General features: G+C 41.3%; 1 protein-coding gene across 3 annotated transcripts in view; it reads right to left on the reverse strand.

The window, feature by feature from the left end:
• Window positions 1-21,961, reverse strand: part of pik3c3 (phosphatidylinositol 3-kinase, catalytic subunit type 3) — a 125,219-nt gene that overhangs the window by 96,776 nt on the left and 6,482 nt on the right. Inside the window, exons 3-4 of one of the 3 annotated variants that reach the window (XM_041196583.1) lie at window positions 19,147-19,290; window positions 15,052-15,181 (exon numbers count right to left, since the gene is read on the reverse strand). In XM_041196583.1, coding sequence (XP_041052517.1) covers window positions 15,052-15,181; window positions 19,147-19,290 — 274 coding nt within the window. Of the gene's footprint in view, window positions 1-15,051; window positions 15,182-19,062; window positions 19,291-21,961 lie in introns of those variants that run through there. The other 2 variants (XM_041196600.1, XM_041196592.1) reach the window with 2 other exon arrangements.

Consider the following 21,961-nt stretch of genomic DNA (forward strand, 5'->3'; position numbering starts at 1 on the left):
AATGACACACTTCTAGTAGTTTTAGTTTCACTTTAAAAGGTGCCTGCATTTCTAATGAGAGTTTTACTACTGATTCATAAAAGATAAACAGAAGTAGAGAAACTGGGCTGTTGCCTAACAACAGGTCCCTCCCACAGACTTTGTTAGTGCGTATGATCTACAAGATGCACCGCAGGAACTTACCAAGGCTCCTTAGACAGCACCTTTCAAACCCATGGCCACCATCATCTACAAGGACGTTGGGAACACCAGCACCTAGAAGTTCCCCTCCAAGTCACTCACCATCCTGACTTGGAAACACATCGCTGTTCCTTCACTGTTGCTGGGTCAAAATCCTGGAACTTCCTTCGTGACAGCACTATGGCTGTACCTGCACCACATGGACAGCAGCTGTTCAAGAAGGCAGCTCACCACCACCTTCAAGGACAACTAGGGATGGACAATAAACACTGGCCCAGCCAATGAAGTCCACATCCCGTGAATGAATAAAAAAAAAACTCTCCTGGATTTTGGGGTCTTTTCTTTGGCTTGGAACTGGCCATTGGTCCCCTTTGCTCCACTCTCTCCTGGCAGCTACTTTCAAAATCAACTGAACTCAAAAGAGCTTCTCAATTAAACTGCTGCTTCTAGTTTCTTCTGTGTGTCTGTGGGAGGGACCTGCCTATTTGGACCCCTGTTGCTCGGCAACAGCCCAGTTTCTCTACTCTTGTTTGTTTAACCTAGCTGCAAGTGTCATAAAACTCTCATTAGAAATGCAGACACCCTTTAAAGTGAAACTAAATTTCAATTTGACCTTTTAATATACAGATAAAGAAATACAAATCAAATTTAAATATTAAAGCCGAAACTCATTCCTAACACCCACATATACAACTTACTTAAACTATCTTTAATTTCTGACAATGCTCTGTCCCTTCCTGCTACAATCTGATAACTATTTCCTTTATTCTTATCCTGCTCTCTTACTTTCTCCTTTCTCTTCAGTTTATCGCATCTTCCCTTAATCCAGTACTTAGTTTTAAACCCTCTCTACTATCCTAGTTAATGATTTGCCAGATCACTGGTCTCAGTAGGACTGAGGTGAAGACCATCCCAGAGTTATAGCTCCCACTATCCACAGTACTGGTGTCAGTGGCCCATGATTCGAAACCCATTTCTCACACACCAATACCTGAGCAGCACATTTAACTCTCTCTATTTATCCTACTCCAATTCGCTCCTGGCTCAGGTAATAATGCAGATTATGACCTTTTCAAATTTTGCTTTTTAATTTGGCACCTAGCTGCTCAAACTCTAAGCAGAGCCTTCTTCTTAGTCCTACCTATGTCATTGATACCTACATAGGCCACGAGCACTCGATCCTCCCCCTTCCACTGAAAGTTCCTTTCCAGCCCAGACCAGTTTCTTTTATTCATTCATGAGGTATGGAGATCGCTGGCTAGGCCAGCATTTATTGCCCAAGACTAATTGCCCTTGAGAAGGTGGTGGTGAGCCACTTTCTTGAGCCACTGCAGTCCATATGCTGTAGATACACCCACCCACAGTGTTGTTAGGGAGGGAGTTCCAGGATTTTGGCTCAATGACAGTGAAGAAACAGCATTATATTTCCAAGTCAGGAAGGGGAACTTCCAGGTGGTGGAGCTCCCATGTGTCTACTGTCCTTGTCCTTCGAGATGGTAATGGAAGGTTTGGAAAGTGCTGAATAAGGAGCCTGGGTGAGTTTCTGCAGTGCACCTTGTAGATGGTACACACTACTGCCACTGTGCATCGGTGGTGAAGTGAGTGAATGTTTGTGAATGGGGTGCCAATTAAGCGGGCTGCTTTATCCTGGATGGTGTCAAGCTTCATGAGTGTTGTTGGAGCTGCGCTCATCCAGGCAAGTGGAGAGTGTTCCATCACACTCCTGACTTGTAGATGGTGGACAGACTTTAGGGAGTCAGAAGGCAAGTTACTCACTACAGGATTCCTAGGCTCCGACCTGCTCTTGTAGCCACAGTATTTATATGGCTAGTCCAGTCCAGTTTCTGATCAATGGCAGCTTCCAGATGCTGATAATGGGGATTCAGGGATGGTAATGCCATTGAAGGTCAAGGTACGAAGGTTAGATTGTCTCTTGTTGGCACTTGTGTGGTGTGATTGTTACTTGCCACTTGTCAGTCCAAGCCTGGATATTGTCCAGATCTTGCTGCATTTGTATCTTAATTAATTTTGAATTAAGTTAATGCCTCCTCTCACACCACTTAACTAACGGATTCACTAGTTTCTCACTTTCCTTCTGCTAGTGTCTCTATATTAATTATAAGATCGGTACTTCAGGATTACTTAAGAGTTTACATTTTTCTAAATTCCAGCTCTATACACAGTCCCTAACAGCAGTTGCTCACCAATCAATCAATTTATAGCCTTCATGTGAGGTCACTGTTGAATTTTTTCCTCTCAAACCCAGCTCACGCTGGAAGCTGAAGCTGCGTTTCTCCACAGGTCTGACTCTCTGCCACTCTCTCTGAGTAACTGACTTCTTGCTGAAGTCTCGCTTTTCACAGCGCCTCTCTCCTTGCTGAAGTCTCGCTCGTTATACTCCCACAATCTCTCTTCTAGAAGGACAAAGGCAGCAGATGCATGGAAACACCACCACCTGCAAGTTCTCCTCCAAGCCACAGTTCCTGACTTGGGACTATATCACTGTTCATTCACTGTCCCTGGATCAAAATCCTGGACTTCCCTCCCTCACACTGTGACTGTTCTTATACCAGATGGAATGCAGCGGTTCAAAAAGGTGACTCACCAACACCTTCTCAAGGGCAACAAATGGTGGCCAAGCTAGTGACATCCACATTGTGAAAGATAATTTTTTTTTTTAAATTGAAACAAAAAAACACTACCATATCTTGAAATGAGACAATAGCAATTTGCTGTCAAAGGTTCTTGACCAAAGGATAAAACTGCTTAAGAGGATACAATGATGTCATCTGAAACCAATAATAGTCAACATCATTTGCCATGGACAATATTTTGAGGAACTTTAGCTGGACATCACTAAATCAGATATTATTTTGAGCACACAATATGCATACATAGTAACAGCCATTCCAGTGTCACACATGCTTCTGTCTAACACTTCCCATTTGTAACCTCCATGGTCAAGTCGGAAATTTGATACAAGATTAAAACTCTTGAATTAGATTGCAGAACACGAGTTACAGCTGTAGACCATCAGACTGTAATTAAAATAGCCACAGAGATCATGCATCTTAATCCATTCCCTTGTGATGTTGAGAGTTCATGTGAAACACATCTAGCTGCTTGCCTGCCCTTTCCAGGAATTACTTCATTATTTCCCATGCATTTCCACCTGGGATTCAACATAATATTTTGGACTTGCCATAACTATAAAAAAAAATCTATCCTCCCAAACATATATTAAATCCCCAAAACTAAGACCATCCTATTTTCTTGTTGAGCCTGCCTCTTTAACGAGGTAGCTCTTAGCTGATCCCAACCTTCTATGCGCAAAAGAGCAATCCAAGCTTCTCTGGTCTTCCCATATAACTAAAGGTCTCTGTTATCATTCTGCACCTTCTCCAAAGCCTTGATATCATTCTGAAAAGTGATGCCCAGAATAGGACATAATATGCCAGCAAGTTATAAAGATTTAGCATAACTTACTTGCCTCATTATGTTGCATTATGGAGACAGGTATTCCAAACTCAGCAATATTTTGTGTCAGTCTGAGAATTCAGCAGAAAGGAGAAGGGGCAGCCTACTTAAGTATATTTGCAGGAAACTCTTCAACTGCCAATAAAATTTCATTTGGTTGAAGACACCAATGGAAGAAATTTTCAATCATTACAACCAAAGAGATACTGCAGCAGGTCACTCAAAAGATCATTTAAATTCTTGTGCTTCACTTTAAGTACCACCTTTACCTGCAGTGCTCAATTTTTGTGCTAAATGACTAACGTTTTCGACCAAGCACTGCTGTAAATCCAGATTATTTTACGCAGGACTTTAAGTCAATTAGATACAACACAATTTTTCTTCCACAAAAAAATGTATAAACTAAATTCCTTGTCTGAATACCCCCAACAACAGGAGAAAGCTTCAAAAACAATTGCTTTACAGAAGAACTTTTCTTTTATTGGGCTTTCACCATCCCCTGTATAATTCTCAATTGCTACTGAATTTCATAGAATAGAAGAATGGTTACAGCACAGGTCGTCATTATGCTCGTCATGTCCGAGCAGTTCCTTGCAAGAGTAGCTCAGCTAGTTCCACTCCCTCGTAGCCCTGAAAATTTTCTCCCTTTAGGCGCTTATCCAATTCTATTTTTGAAAGCCTCAATTGTATCTGCCTCCACTACACACTCAGACAGTGTTTTTCAGATCCTAACCACTTGCTGCATAAAAAAACTTTTTCCTCATGTCACCATTGCCAAAAAAACCAATCAGACTATCAAGGGGCAGTCACATCCTTTAGGACAGGGTCTTCTGGTTTGGTCAGTGGTCAGGGACAGGAAGGTGTGACTGCGAGTGAGGCAGGTATGGGGACCCAGAAGGTAGAAGTCTCAGCCCTTGCAATTGTCCAACAGGTTCGAAGCTCTTGCAGGCTGTATGGATGAAAGTGTTGGCCGCAAGGTGGATGAGCAAACTAACCATGGCACGATGGTACAGGAAGCCATTCAAGTGGTTGGAGGTTGGCTGGAGCTAACAGAAATGTAGTGGTAGTTAAAGACAGTATAGTCAGGGGGATAGACACAGTTCTCTGCAGCCAAAAGGTTGGAGTCCAGATGGCTGTGTTGCCTGCCCGGTGCTAGAGTTCAGGACATCATCTCTAGGCTGTAGAGAAACTTGCAATGGGAGGGGGAGAATCCAGTGGTTCTGGTCCATATGGGTACCAATGACATAGGTAGAACTAGGAAGGATGTTCTGCTGAGTGAATCTGAGCAGCTAGGAGCTGAATTAAAAAGCAGAACCTCAAATGGTAACAATCTCTAGATTACTACCTCAGCCACGAGCAAATTGGCATAGGGTAAGTCAGCCTAGAGAGTTGAATGCTTGGCTCAAAGATTGGTAGGGGAAAAGTGGATTTTGATTCTTGAGGCACTGGCATTAGTACTGGGGAAAGTGGGAGCTGTACTGCTGGGACAGTCAACATCTGAACTGTGCTCAGGCCAGTGCTCTGGTGAGTCGCATAACTAGGGCAGTAGACTTTTAAACTAAATAGTGGGGGGGCAAGGGATTAAGTTTGCCAACATATAATAAAGTAAGGGAAGAGATGATCAGAGCATGACAGGAATGGAGAGTGTACAAACCTAAGGGTGCACCAACAGATAAGGCTAGAGGTTACAAAAAAAATGTAAAAAGCCAGAACTAAAGGCTCTGTATTGGAATGCACATAGCATTTGTGCCAAAACGGATGAACTGACAGCACAAATTGAAGTAATTTTTAAAAATTCATTCACAGGATGTGAGCTTCGCTGGCTGGGCCATTCCTAGTTGCCCTTGAGAAGTTGGTGGTGAGCTGCCTTCTTGAACCGCTGCAGTCCATGTGGTGTAGGTAAACTCACAATGCTGTTATGAAGGGAGTTCAAGGATTTTGACCCAGTGACAGTGAAGGAACAGTGATATATTTCCAAGTCAGTGGGGTGAGTGACTTGGAGGAGGTCTTCCAGGTATCTATCTCATTTATCTGCTGCTCTTGTCCTTCTAGATAGTGGTGGTTGTGGGTTTGGACTGTGCTAAGGAGCCTTGGTGAATTCTTGTTTGAGAGGGAGATGATCTTAGCTCTGGAGGTCAAGCTGTAGAATCAGTTTGGGTAGAAGGTGAGTAATAGTAAAGGTAAGAAGTCACTTGCGGGAGTGGTTTATAGGCCCCCTAACAGTAATGGGGTATACAGGAAGAAATAATGGGGGCTTGTGAGAAAGGTACAGTGATAATCATGGGTGATTTTAATCTATATATAGATTGCACAAATCAGATTGGCAAAGGAGCTTGGCTGATTAGTTCATAGTGTCTTCTGGACAGTTTCTTAGAGCAGCACATTTTAGCACCAAAGAGCAGGCTATGCTAGATCTGGTAATATGTAACGAGACAGGACTAATTAATAACTAGTGAAGGTGCCAAAAGGTAGCAGTAATCATAATATGATTGAATTTCACATTCAGGTTGAGGGAGGGGAGAGTGAATCTAAGACTAGTGTTTTAAACTTAAATAAGGGCAATTATGAGGGCACAAAGATAGAGCTGGCTAAAGCGAACTAGCAAATTAGGTTAAGGGATAGGACAGTAGAGATGCAGTGACAAACAGTTAAGGAGATGTTTCAGAATACTCAAAATGATTCCAGTGAGAAAGAAAGACTCTAAGCAAAGGACACACCATCTGTGGCTAACTAAAGAAATTAAAGATAAAAATTGAAAGAAAAAGTGTGTAATTCCACAAAGACAAGTGGCAGGTCAGAAGCTAGGACAGAATATAAAGACTCAAAGGGCCAAATAGCTTACTTCTGCTCCCACGTCTTATAAAGAACAGCAAAGAATGACTAAAATATTAAGGAGGGAGAAATCAGAGTACAAGAGGAAGTTGGTAGAAATACAAAAAACAGATAGCAAGACTTCCTACTCCTGCTCCTACTTCGTACGTTCACCTTAAATCGGGTCCTCTCATTTTCCAATGCTTACGCCATCCTACTCTCTCTTGATCCCACATGATATCAAACACCTCTGTTAAATCTCCTTTCAACCTTCTCTTCTCTAAAGAATTTAGAGCATTAGAATGCAATTTCTTCAATCTGTCCACATAACTGAAGTCCCTCATTCCTGAGTCATTCTCATAAATCTTTTTGGCACCCTCTCTAAACCCTTCGTATCCTTCCTAGAGTAGTCGTTTGGTAATACAGAACTTGAGTATTGCTGAAAAAGAAAGAGACATATCTAATCTTTTTGTCTGGCACTCATCAGGACACTTCACAAGAATACCAATATAAGGGGAAAACAACAATTAATACTATATGTGAAGAGAGTAAAGACTGGTTGGAAAGTGGACTCTAATTGGTAGAGGCATTGCCATGGAGAATGCACCAGTGATGGTTACTGCCAAGCATTGTTTGAAATTTAAACCAGACAGCTTGACCCTGATTGGTCAAGGCATTGCCTTGAGGAACGAGTCAGCAAATGGCTGTCACTTATTTTAGTTAGCTCAAACAGGTGCAATGTGTGTACATGTTCTTTCTGTCTGCAAAGAACAGGGCCTTGTGTATTAATATATGTAGCTTCCAGTATACACAAATGTGCCACACTGCAAGCCCGACTGACAATCTTAAATTGGTTGTCAGCATAATTCTTAATACACTGACAATTACTTAGCAAATGTTGTCCAATCACAGAATCACATCTAATGTTAGATACTGTTTTGAGTTTTGCAAGCACAGGCTGGTTGGGTACAGTCTTTATTTTGCCAGTTGCAAACAGCAGAATGACATGCTGTTTGATGTGATCCACCAGTCTTTGGGGCGTATGGCCTACATACCTAGCATCACACTGGCACTGAAATTCATATACCACATTTGTGTAATAGACAGAATATCTTTTTGCTTGACAGCAGCATCCTGCTTGTGGTGAATATCACTCGTGCTGTTACTGCACAGTAGCAGTGTGAAACAACTAGCTTCACCTGTTGCTCAAATTCGACATCTCACTTTTTTCAGCTATACCTTCCTAAAGTGTGAATCCCAGAATTGAACACAAAACTCCATAAGAGGCTCAACCAGAATTTTATAAACATTCGCCATAACTTCCTTCCTTTTATACAAATGAAACCCTGTATACTTATTGAAGCCGTCAGGGTAGGAGTGACGTTTGGAGAGAATTCTAAGGCAAATTCTTCAAACGTGGAGATTAGAAACCCTCATGAGAAAGCCAGAGTTTCAGTGAGACCGGTTGGCTCACGGTGTGATAAGTTTCTGGGTGGGTTGTTGAGAATTCCAGAGAATCTGCTTTGGTCGCATCTGTCATTTACATTGGAGTGTGGTGCATCTGACGACAGCTGGTTCACCAGTTGGTTCACATACACCATATACTTAACCTGAATATCAGAATATAAGATAGATATGATAAACTGTTTTATCTTTCCGAATTTATACGTGTTTGTAAAGATGCAGCTAGGGTGAAGGAATATTGAATATTTGAATCATTGACTTATGTTCAGAACTTGCCAACATTTTTGTCTGGTGCAATAGCGTTCAGTTTTTCTTGTTTAATAAATGTTTTATTCTTTGTTAAACATTCTTCAGCAGATTCCTGTGAATTTCTTCAGTAACTTACCTCCATTGTTTCTAAAAAAGCTAGGATCTATCAGGCCAGATTTCAGTCTGGGATCTGACTTATCCAGTATTAACCTCAACTGGGATCGCAACACTTCAGCTCCTTTACAATTCAGTACTTTATTTTATATTGCCTCATGGTCCTGGGATGGCAGGATTGTCGTATGAAGAGAGATTGGACCGACAAACACTATATTCACTGGAGTTTCGAAGAATGAGGGGGTATCTCATTGAAACATAAAATTCTGACATGGCTGGACAGACTGGATGCAGGGATGATATTTCCTCTGGCTGGGGCTTCTAGAAGAAGGGGTCACAGTCTCAAGATACGATGTAGGCCATTTAGGACCGAGATGAGGAGAAACTTCTTCACTCAAAAGGTGGTAAACCTGTGGAATTCTCTACCACAGAAGGCTATGGAGGCCAAGTCACTGAACATATTTAAAAAGAAAATAGATAGATTTCTAGACACTAAAGGCATCTTGGGGTATGGGGAGAGTGCAAGAGTATGATGTTGAGCTAGAGGATCAGCCATGATCGTAGTGAATGGCAGAGCAGGCTGGAACGGCTGAATGGCCTATTTTCTATGTCCCTATGTGCTCATCCTACCAAAATGTACCACTTCACACTTTCTGCATTAAATTTCATCTGCCACTGTCAGCCCATTCCACCAGCCTATCAATATCCTTTTGCTATTCACAATACTTCCAAACTTTGAATCATCTGCAAATTTTGATTTTATGCCCTAGACACTGAAGTACAAGTCATTAACACAGACCAAGAAAAGCAGTGGTTACTACCACCCACTGGGGCACATCACTGCTTCCTCCAGTCCAAAAAAACATTCACCACTATTCTCTGATGCCCTTGATTTTATTCCTCACCCTTGTTTGTATGTATAGTTTGTATATTCTGTAGAAACGAGGATCAGGAAAGAAGGGCCCTAGGGTAATTGATTTAAAAGGTTTAATTTAAAGGGATAAGTTATGGCAGGAGAGCTCAAAGCCATGGTGTGCTCCTCGTGCTCCATGTGGGAAGCCGGGAACATTTCCAGTGCCCGGGACCAGCATGTGTGCAGGAAATGTGTCCAACTGCAACTCCTGGAAGCTTGATTTCAGAGCTGGAACGGTGGCTGGGGACACTGTGGAGCATCTGCGAGTCTGAGGTCATCATGGAAAGCACGTTTAGAGAGGTGGGCACACTGCAGATGAAGGGACTTGAGGAAGGAAGGGAATGGGTGACCACCAGGCAGTCCAAGAGAATCAGGCAGGTAGTTCAGAAGTCCCCTGAGGTCCCACTCACAAATTGGTATTCCATTTTGGAGGCTGGTGAGGGTGCTGGTTCCTCCAGGGAGTGCAGACAGAGCCAAGCTTCTGGCACCACAAGCAGCCAGTCTGCACAGGAGGAGAGGAAGAGCAATAGAAATAGGGGATTCTATAGTCAGGGGAACAGATTAGCGCTACTGTAGCCGTCAATGTGACTCCAGGATGGTGTGTTGCCTCCCCGGTGCCAGGGTCCGGGATGTGACTGAATGGCTGCAGGGTATCCTGAAGGGGGAGAGTGATAAGGCAGAGGTCATGGTACATGTTGGTACTAATGACATAGGTCGAAAGAGCTAAAGATCAAGAATTCAGGGAGTTAGGCAGTAGACTAAAAAGCAAGACCTCTCAGGTTGTAATCTCTGGATTACTCCCAGTGCCACATGCTAGCGAGCTCAGAAATAGGAGAATAGCGCAGATAAATATGTGGCTTAAGAGTTGGTGCAGAAGGGAGGGTTTTAGTTTCCTGGATCACTGGGACTGTTTCTGGGGAAGGTGTGACCTGTACAAGCGGGACGGTCTACATCTGAACCAGAGCGGGACTAACATCCTTGCGGGCAGGTTTGCTAGTGCTGTTGAGAGGAGTTTAAAACAATTTGGCAGGGGGAGGGGACACAGAATGTTAGCAGAATAGGGACACATACAGTAAAACAATCAAGTCAGAGGGAGTACAGCTGCATTAAGTTTCAAGGGAGTAAGGCAAGGCTGGATGGCCTCTATTTTAATGCCAGGAGTGTGACAAGTAAAACGGATGAGTTAAGGGTGAGGATTGACACGTAGAATTATGATAGTAGCCATCATTGAGACTTGATTGAAGGAGGAGCAGGATTGGCAGCTCAATATTCCAGGATATAGAATCTTCAGGCGAGACAGGGGAGGGGGTAAAAGAGAAAGAGGCATTGCATTATTAGTTAAGGAGTCAGTTACCGCAATAAGGAGAGATAATATCTTGGAGGAGGAATTGTATGAAGCTTTGTGAGTAGTGCTTAGGAATAAAAAAGGGGCAGTTACATAGTTAGGTATTTATTATAGACCCCCAGGTAGTCAGCGGGAAATTGAGGAGCAAATATGTGCACTATTTGTGGAGGTGTGTAAAAATAATAATAGGGTAATTATATTAGGTGATTTCAACTTTCCCAACATTAATTGGGATAGACATGGTGTTAAGGGCTTGGATGGAGTGGATTTCTTGAAATGTGTACAGGAGAACTGTTTAGGGCAATATGTAGAGGGTCCAACAAGAGATGGCGCAGTGCTGGATCTAATTCTGGGGAATGAAGCCGGACAGGTGGCTGAGGTGGTGATGGGCCAGCATTTCAGTGATAACGACCAACATGGTACAATTTAAAAACAAAAAAACTGCAGATGCTGGAAATCCAAATCAAAAACAAAAACAGAATTACCTGGAAAAACTCAGCAGGTCTGGCAGCATCAGCGGAGAAGAAAAGAGTTGACGTTTCGAGTCCTCATGACCCTTCGACAGAACTTGAGTTCGAATCCAAGAAAGAGTTGAAATATAAGCTGGTTTAAGGTGTGTGTGTGGGGGGCGGAGAGAGAGAGAGAGAGAGAGAGAGAGAGAGAGAGAGAGAGGTGGGGGGGGGGTGTGGTTGTAGGGACAAACAAGCAGTGATAGAAGCAGATCATCAAAAGATGTCAACAACAATACTTGTTATGGACAAAGAAATAGACAAGTTGCAAAAAATGTTTTGGATTGGGGGAGAGTGGGTTTTAGTAAAATAATGCAGGATCTGGCCAAGGTAGACTGGGAACAGCTGATTGTGGGGAAATCTATAGATGAGCAGTGAGGGGGCATTCAAAAAAGGAAATTGGGAGGGTACAGGCTCAACATGTTCCCTTTAGGGTGATAAGGAGGAGTAACAAGCCCAGAGAACCATGGATGACCAAAGATATTCAGGATACGATGAGAAGGAAAAGAGAGGCTTTTAGCAGGTACAAGGGAAGCAAATCAGCAGAGGCATTAATGGAGTACAGAAAGTGCAGGGTGGAGATTAAGAAAGCAATTAGGAGAGCAAAGAGGGGATATGAGAAAGCTCTGGCTGGTAAAAGTAGGGAAAATCCCAAGATATTCTATAAGTATATCAATGGGAAGAGGATAACCAAGGAAAGAGTAGGGCCCATAAGGGACCAAGGGGGCAATCTATGGGTGGAGCCAGAGGACATCAGTAGAGTGTTGAATGAATATTTCACATCCGTCTTCTCACAAGAGAATGAGGATGAAGGTATCGAACTCGGGGAGGGACACTGCGAGGTTCTTGAGCAAATTGATATAGCGACTGACAAGGTGTTGGCAGGCTTAAAGGTGGACAAATCTCCAGGTACAGATGATTTGTGTCCCGGACTGCTAAGAGAGGCAAGGGAAGAGATCGCAGGGGCTCTGACCCAACTCCCTCTCTGGCTACGGGGGAGGTGCCAGAGGACTGGAGAACAGCTAATGTGGTTCCACTATTTAAGAAAGTTTGTAGAGATAAGCCAGGGAACTACAGGCCAGTGAGTCTCACGTCAGTGGTAGGGAAACTATTGGTGAAAATTCTGAAGGAGGGTATCTATCTCCACGTGGAGAAGCAAGATTTGATCAGGGATAGTCAGCATGGCTTTGTCAGAGGGAGGTCATGCCTAACAAATTTGATTGAATTTTTTTGGGGTGCTGACCAGGTGTGTAGATGAGGGTAATGCAGTTGATGTAGTTTATATGGATTTCAGCAAAGCCTTTGACAAGGTCCCACGTGGGAGACTTATAAAGAAGGCAAATGCACATGGAAAACAGGCTAATTTGATAAGGTGGATTCAAAATTGGCTTAAAGGAGACAGAGGGTGATGACAGAAGGATGCTTTAGTGACTGGAAGCCAGTGTCCAGTGGCATACCACAGGGATCTGTGCTGGGTCCTCTATTATTCGTCATTTACATAAACAGCATCGATGACTATGTGGGGGGTAAGGTTAGTAAGTTAGCGGATGACACAAAGATTGGCTTGGTGGTTAACAGTGAAGTTGAGTGTCTTGGCCTACAGGAAGATATAGATGGGAATGGGCAGATAAGTGGCAGATGGAATTTAATCCTGAAAAGTGTGAGGTAATACACTTTGGAAGGAGTAATTTGACAAGGAAGTATTCAATGAACGGCAAGACACCAGGAAGTTCTGAGGAACAAAGGGACCTTGGTGTGTGTCCATAGATCTCTGAAGGTGGAGGGGCATGTCATTGGGGAGGTGAAAAAGGCATATTCAACACTTGCCTTTATCAATCAAAGCATAGATTACAAAAGTAGGGAGGTCAAGTTGGAGTTGTATGGAACCTTGGTTGAGGCCACAGCTGGAGTTGTGTGCGCAGCTCTGGTCGCCACATTGTAGGAAGGATGTGATTGTACTGGAGAGGGTACAGAGGAGATTCACCAGGATGTTGCCAGGAATGAAACATTTAAGTTATAAAGAGAGGTTGGTAGACTTGGATTGTTTTTGTTGGAGCAGAGAAGACTGAGGGGTAACCTGATCGAGGTGTACAAGATTATGAGGGGCATGGACAGAGTGGATAGGGAGCAGCTGTTCCCCTTAAGTTGAAGGGTCAGTCACAAGGGGGCATAAGTTCAAGATGAGGGGCAGGAGGTTTAGGGGGGGATGTGAGGAAAAACGTTTTTACCCAGAGGGCGGTGACGGTCTGGAATGCAGTGCCTGGGAGGGTGGTGGAGGTGGATTGCCTCACATCCTCTAAAATGTACCTGGATGAGAACTTGGCATGTCATAACATTCAAGGCTATAGGTCAAGTGCTGGTATATGGGATTAGGTAGGTAGGTCAGGTGTTCCTCATGTATCGGTGCAGACTCGATGGGCCGGAGGGCCTCTTCTGCGCTAAGATTCTGTGATTCTGGTGTTTTCACTACATATGTTTGAGATTCCTGACCAATGCTGCAATTTATAAAACCACACAAAAGCAAACTGGGGTTATATTCCTACACTAGGGCTGGCCTCCAAAGATAGCTTCTGTATAGTGGCCCAGATGGGATTGACATTAAACAAATTTGGCATACTCCTATCCCTGGTGCTCCAAAATAAAGCTGCTATGCATCACCAGCTCTCTTATCCATTGGGTAAGTTTAAAGTATTTTGTTCTGCAGTTTTAAAATGAATGTACAAAACATCCCAAAGCACTTTCCGGGGGAGGAGGAATCAGCAATGAGAAAAAGTAAACCAGATGATAAGACAAGAATAAAAGGAACAACTGCCAAGCCAAGATTCAAGGCAATAAAATAATGGGTCAAGATAGGTTTTAAAAGTGGAAAGAGAAATTGAAAGTTTAGGAAAGAGATTATGGAGAATAGCAGCATGAATATGAACAAAAGGCTAAAGCTAGAGATAACATTGGTTGAGGTCATGGAGGCATTGGAGTGTGAGGATAGGTCACGTGGCGTTAAGTAGCAGGTCTTAATTCCACAGCTAAAAAGCCATGATTGAGCTCAGGCTCCTTGAGAAATATCTCACAGTCAAATACCTAGTCCTTCTCTTCCAGCAATATAACTAATCAGTGATCAGAGCTCCAGGTTGGTGTGTCTACTAAGTGCATGTTAGGAGATCTTGGCTATATAGAGTCCCAAGCCCTGTTTCTGCAGATGATGCATGAACAAACTGTGCTCCATTTTAACATTCAAATTTATTTTGCAACAAGTATGAAGTTGCCACCTGATCACAGAGATCAACATGAAAGTCTAAGCACCATTTGCTTTATGAAAGTAATTGCAAACTACATTTTCTAAATCTCTCCAGCCTCTCCTACTCTGCATCCTGCTCCAAACACAGTGTTTTCTTGGTAAAATACAGGTCAGAAAAACCTCCTCAATCCCATTCCCTTTCTTAATTTAATTTTTACTACTTTCAACTTTCTTTTCATGAACTGCATTACATTTTTGCCTTTTCGCACTTTTCCATTATGTTCAATCTATTTCTGCATCTGTAAACTTGAAGTTTTGATTAATAATCATTATCTTTCTCAAAGAACGTTTCCACATTAGTCAATTTTTTTGAGGTCCACAAAGGTAAAGTGAAGAGGTCCAATGTCAACTAAAAGCTCATGGGGCCACTTCAAACATTCCCGGCTGATTTAGGCACAGTTTTTGCTTATTTCAATTATTAAATAAAAATAAAGTTGATAAACATCCTCCTTTTAAAAATCATACAGGAAAATGTATAATTTTCAAATAACCAAGTATATTAGAAAATGTTTGCAATATGCAAAACATAAAATTGCTTTTATCCCATAGAACGACTTTCTGCTAAATTTTCAAGAGCAGGAGGAAACATAACGGAGTCAAAATCCTTTCAGCTGGACAAGAAGTAATTTTTAAAAATTTACTTCTTTACCTATGAATGCAATATACCCACGTTTAAGTTGTGCAATAATCCTACCTTGGCTAGACGGCTCATCTGATCTTCAGATACATTGCTGCTTGTCCTGCCTGCTGTTTTAGTAGGCTCAGACCCATCTGCTTCCACATTTGGCCAAACTTTCAAGTCATGCATGCCCTGTCGAAACATGCTGAAAATTAAGAGCATAAGAGGAAGTATATTACTGGCAAATTTAATTGAATTAGTTGGTCATCCATAGCACATAAACCACACATCAAACAAAACAAGAACGTCTGATTATCAAATTCACAAAGACAACCATTGATGGTCACGAGAAATCCTGAATGAATCAATTAAGTAGCCGGTTACAAAAGGAGAACAACAAAACAAAAGGAGAAATCGTAAATTATCAACATAAGCAACGAAAATGCAACTAAAAACTGTTAGTTACAGGGAATAAATATGATGACTTCAATATCCAAAAAGTAAGAAACTGAATAACTCTCTAACTGCAAAGTCACAAGTCAACAATTTCTGACAAATAGAACAGAGTGGAAACTTAAAATTTCCTTTCGGCTACTTTCTTTACACAGCACAAAGTATTTTTGGAACAAGTCAAAAATGGGTTGATCCCACGATTAACTTTCGTGGATGGAAAATCACAGGCTGTAGGACCACAATTTCCTGACTTGTGCTGTCTGCAAGCACCTGATCAGAGAATTAGTCAGAATTTTAAAGAAAATGTTAATTATTTGTTCTACAAAATCACCCACAAGCAGAAATAATCAATTCTTTGTTTCCTCTAAACTTACTAATTTTTAAAATCTATGATATTCCCCCTTTAACCTCCCAAGTTACAGTGGGAAAAATACCACAATATTGAGATTTTCATTACAACTATAACTTCTAATTTTTCCAGTACCTTAGGGAATTTTCAGTTGATAGTTTATATGGATTCACTTTATGACTTAAATTTCCTTCCTACAGTTAAGTGCCCAAATTTATCATGTCTTTGTACCAGATAATACAAGGAACGCACTAGCCAGAAAAAAATATCAGTTTACCCGACTCCATTCTCTCCAGCCCTGCTCCCCCTCAGCATCTCATTCCTCCACTCTTGTTAAGCGCCTTACTATTTAAGGTATACTTCCTTTTAATATTTTTTGCCTACCAACCCCAATGTACTTCACATTTCTCAGCATTGAATTGCACCTGCCACCCATTTCACTATCCGATCTGCTCTTCTTCGTCAACTGACCATCCCTAAATTGCTATCAACAAACTACAATAAAAAGTGATTTGGACATATAAATGGGAGCTCTCAGCTCTGAACCCCAGAGGGTACCACTACCCACAACCCACCAATCATAAAAACATTGACTTTTACATCTAATAATATGTGCTTTCATTTTCCTAAAACAATTTTTTTTTTTTTAAAGCGTTTGGGGACACATGAAAAGTCATAGGGGGTATAAAAAAATAATGCAGTAATAGCTATAAATCAGGAAGTGGAAGGGAGAGAAAAATTGGTGAAATTACAATCACTCGGGAAGCGGTACTGAGGAAAATGATAGAGGTGTGGACTCAAGTCTCAGGCCCCAGAGGGGCTTCATCTTAGGGTCTTCAAATAGGTGGGTAATGAGGTAGCAGATGCATTGGTGCTAATTTTCCAAAATTCCCTGGATTTTGGAAAGGTTCTATCAAACTGGAAAGTAGTAAATATTCAAGAAGGGAGGGAGGCAGAAAACAGGAAACTATAGACCAGTTAGCTTGACGTCTGTCATGGAGAAGGTGCTGGAGTTGATCATTAAGAGGTTGTAGCTGGGCACTTAGAAAAACACGTAATCAGGATGAGTCAGCATGATTTTGTGAAAGGGAAATCAAAGAACTCTAATAAATTGATTAAATATGAAGGAGTAACATGTGCTATGGAGAAAGGGGAGCCTGTAGGTGTACTTTCTTAAATTTCCAGAAGGCATTGGATAAGGTGCCACATCAAAGGTTATTACGGAAAATTAAAGCTTACAGTGTAGGGTATAACATATCAGCCTAGACAGAAGATTGTCTGGCTTCAGAAAACAGAGTATGCATAAATGGGTCTTTGTCTGATTGGCAGGATGTGACTTGTGGAGTCCCGCAGGAGACTGTGCTGGGCCTCAACATTTTACAATTTACTTCAATGACTTAGATGAGATGAGCGAAGGCATGGTAGCTAAATTTGTAGATGACACAAAGGTAGTATACATAAACAAAAAATGACAGCAGAATTTCGAGGTGCAGGGGGGATCTAAGTGTTCTAGTGCATGAATCGCAAAAAAGTTAGCATACAGGTACAGCTTGTAATCAAGGCAGCTAATGGAATGCTATGAGGAATTGATGCTTCAATTATAAAGGGCATTAGTGAGACCACATCTCAGATATTGTGTGCAGTTTTGCTCTCCGTATTTAAGGAAGGATATAAATGCATTGGAGATGGTTCAAAGGAAGTTTACTAGACCGATTCCTGGAATGGGCTATGTGGATAGGTTGGATAGGCTGGGCTTGCTTCTACTGGAATTTATAAGCGTAAGGGGTGACTTGATTGAAGTATATAAAGATCTTGAATGGTCTTGACAAGGTGGACATGGAAAGGATGTTTCCTCTTGTGAGCAAGTCCAGGACTAGGGGTCACTGGTTTAAAATTACAGGACAGAGATGAAGAGACCTTTTTTTCTCCCAGGGGGTTGTGTGACTTTGGAACTTTCTGCCATATTTTTTAAAGCTAGATAGATTCTTGTTAGGCAAGGACATCAAAGGTTAGCAGGGGTAGATGGGAACATGGAATTCGAAACAAACAGATCAGCCATCATCTTATTGAATGGCGGAGCAGGCTTGAGAGACTGAAAGGTCTACTTCTGCTCCTAATTTGTATGTATGTTCATATTTTCTCAAAAAAAATTCACTCACGTCCTGATTGTTACCATTAAGCTGACACCTCTCCAAATGTTCACTAATTTTATCCCATATTATTGCTTCTTTCTTTTGCAGGGATTTGCCACACTAGTCCTATTCATGTATTCATCCATATGCGATTCTGAATGTAACATTAACTCTTCTTCAATTTAAGAAGAACAAGTTATAAAAAATGTTTTCTTCAAGAACAACCTCATTCATATATTTATCTGAGGACAGGCGAATCCAAGTGCCAAGGTAAAGATATGAAAAGCGTGAACATTTCATTTTGTGTTGAAGCTGCAAAGTTACTGCCAAACTCACGAGCACATAAAGTTCCCATGAACAATAAATTGCTGATCTGAACTGCATTTGCTGCAAATCCAGAAAAGTTAAAATGCAATGAAGTCTGAGCTATACACAGCAGCAAACAAGCTATACTACAGGTTAGAGATAAATTTAGTGTCAAGCAGTGGAGGTCACTCACATGACAACTCACATGATATTGAGTCATGTCTTCGCTTTGGATTACAGAGTTCCTTCACAAAGCTGTTCACCAAGTGTAACAAATTGTTTCATACTGAAATATGCATTTTGAAAGATCTCCCGCAAATCATTTCCTTGTAGCCAATGTAACATTTCAATTTTCTTTTTAAATAGTGGATAATGTACAGTCCCACCACTGCCAACTTTGAATTGCATTTGTTTAATATTTTGACGACCTATGAATACCTGTATTAATTCTAAATCTTTCATTGCTATATTCAAAAATTAACATAATGTGTATATCTAAAATGTTCTGCAAGCCATCTCACTCTAATCTAGAACTTAAGAACCATAGAGTCATTTACAGAACAAAAGGAGGCCACTCAACCCATCGAGTTGTAACTTGTAACAGAAGTTCATTTGTTTTGTCTGCCATCTTTTTATAAAACTTGGTAGTTAAGTATTTTACTTATTGAAATTTTATATTAGTGCACATGGAAATATAGCGCTCCAAAGAGATCTCTGTGTATCATTTGAAGATTTTTTTCATTAACAAGGAGGAAGCAATGGAAAAGTACAGTACTTAAAGTTATGAATCTCTCTGAGGAGAACTGGGAGTTCACATAAACAAGACAAAATAACTGGTCATTTTACCTTTCCCCACATAACCATTGCAGTAAATTTCAGACCATCTTTTAACCAAGTGCTGAAGCCACATTAGTGGAAAGCTCATCTTACCCATACTTTCCAAAAAGGGTAACAGTAGTTCCACCAATAGGGACAGCTTTTCCAGGTCCATAAACATCCCAGATTGTGAGAGCAACTTGAGCGTTTCGTGGTAAATCTGGATATTTTACAGGTAATTTTAACCATTCATTCCAGCTGTAAAAGGACATGGACATTATTATTTTACCTAAAGATTTTAAGTTGTAGATAGGACTGGTAAATTTAGACAAAGATTGTTCAGTCCTTTTGATCTTATCCTACTGTTTCATGATTAATCTGTTTCCACTATAGCATTTGTTTATTTTTAAAAAATAGCTTGCAACATTATGTGAAGTAAAAAAAGATGAAAGCGTGTCGAAAATACATCAGCAAATGGGATAACAGCCTCAAACTGCTAGCATAACGTATTTAAAATTTTGTTTGCGACGGAGTTCTTTTGTTCTTTTATATCACATTTTGAAGGTGATAATTAACAACATAAAATGTTGAACATTTTGACCAGCAAGCTATCAAGTTTAACAACCAAAGAATTCCACATCATTAAACGACAGATTACTTTCTTGGTAATCCTACTGTCACGAAATTATCAGTAATGTTTGTGCATAAGTGTAGCCAAGGATCAAAGGCACAAGATTTAACAGCCATTACAATCATATAAAAACAGAAAAACCTTACACATAGAAGAGTAAAACAGCAACTGCTGAAAATCTGAAATAAAGACATAAAATACTGCAAATATTCAGCAAGTTCTCTACTACTGTCTGCAGCAAGTCCACCTTCACTGGTCAATATATGCGTTGAGGTTCCTATAGTTCCATGCACTATTAGATTGGCTTTATCAACAATCTCATAAACAAGGCCCAAGCCATTTGTTTACCATGCAAGTTTGATGCGCGCCAAAGCTAAAAACAAAAAACTGCGGATGCTGGAAATCCAAAACAAAAACAGAATTATCTGGAAAAACTTAGAGGTCTGGCAGCATCGGCGGAGAAGAGCAACGTTGACGTTTCGAGTCCTCATGACCCTTCAACAAAACTGAGTAAAATTAGGACAGGGGTGAAATATAAGTTAGTGTAAGGTGGGAGGGTGGGGGAGAGAAGTGAGGGGGGGAGGGTAGTTGTAGGGACAGGCAAGCAGTGATAGGAGCAGATAATCAAAAATGTCACAGACAAGAGAACAAAGTAGGTGTTGAAGGTGGTGATATTATCTAAACAAATGTGCTAATTAAGAATGGATGGCAGGACACACAAGATACAGCGCTAGTGGGGGTAGGGTGGAATAAGACTAACAGGGCATAAAAGGTATAGATTTAAAAATGGAAATAGGTGGGAAAAGAAAAATCTATATAAATTATTGGAAAAAACTAAAGGGAGGGGGAAGAAACGGAAAGGGGGTGGGGATGGAGGAGGGAGTTCAAGATCTAAAGTTGTTGAATTCAATATTCAGTCTGGAAGGCTGTAAAGTACCTAGTAGGAAGATGAGGTGCTGTTCCTCCAGTTTGGGTTGAGCTTCACTGGAACAGTGCATCAAGCCAAGGACAGACATGTGGGCAAGAGAGCAGGGTGAAGTGTTAAAATGGCAAGCGACAGGGAGGTTAGGGTCATTCTTGCGGACAGACCGCAGGTGTTCTGCAAAATGGTCGCCCAGTTTGCGTTTGGTCTCTCCAATGTAGAGGAGACCACATTGGGAGCAACAAATGCAGCAGACTAAGTTGGGGGAAAGGCAAGTGAAAGGCTGCTTCACTTGAAAGGAGTGTTTGGACCCTTGGACGGTGAGGAGAGAGGAGAGAGCTACACGTCAAAGCTACCCTGTTGGGTAATAGTTACCCTGATCATATCAGCGCTCATTGTATATTGCACAAACACACGAATGGGCCCAAAGCCACCACTTTCAGTCCTGAAAAGTACCCAGTCTACCTCAGATTACCCCGGAAGGGTAAAATCTCTCAAAAATTTGAACAATAGATGAAGCTAGCTGTTTCACACTGCTACTATGCAGTAGCAACACAAGTGGTATTCTCCATGAACAGGATGCTGCCATCGAGCCAAAAAGACATTCTGCCTATCACACAAATGAGTAATGTGGTATATGAATTTCAGTGCGTGTGATGGCAGGTATGTAAGCCGTACATCCCAATGGCTGGTCTCTTCTGCAGTTGACAACAGGCAAAGTACTGACTGTACTCAACTAGCCCATGCTTGCAAAACTCAGAACATGGTGTGCAACATTAGATGTGATTAGACAATATTTGCTGAACAATCCTGATTGTGCTAAGAATTACACTGACAACCAATTTAATATTATCAGTTGGGCTTGCAAAGTGGTGCACTTACGCATGCCAGAAGCTACATAAATTCAAACAGGGCCCTGTCCTTTAGCAAACAGAAAGAGCATGTCCACACATTGCGCCTTTCTCAACTAAGCTTGGGGGTACAGTCATTCCCTGGTTCACTCCCCATAACAATACCCTAACCAATCAGAGCTGGCCTGCCTGGCTTGAATTTAAACAAAAGCTTGGCAGTTAATTGTTCCTAGTGTATTCTCCATGGCAACACCTTTACCAATCAGAATCCTCTTGCTAACCAATCAGCATCCTCTTCTCATGCAGCATAAATTGTTGTTTCCTTTAGATTTGGTATTCTTGTGAATCTGTCCTGCTGAGTGCAAAACTAAAAGCTTTTGACAGCATGTCCCTTTTCAGTAATAAAAAAATTGTATGTTAAAAAGTCTTACAGGATTCATTAACAAGACTCTTACCAGTAGGACATGGGACACATCAGTCTTATCAGCTGCCGAGAATGAACAGCAAATAAAAACTTTTCCATAC

Source organism: Carcharodon carcharias, chromosome 1, assembly GCF_017639515.1.
Source record: "Carcharodon carcharias isolate sCarCar2 chromosome 1, sCarCar2.pri, whole genome shotgun sequence".
Classification (NCBI taxonomy): domain Eukaryota; kingdom Metazoa; phylum Chordata; class Chondrichthyes; order Lamniformes; family Lamnidae; genus Carcharodon; species Carcharodon carcharias.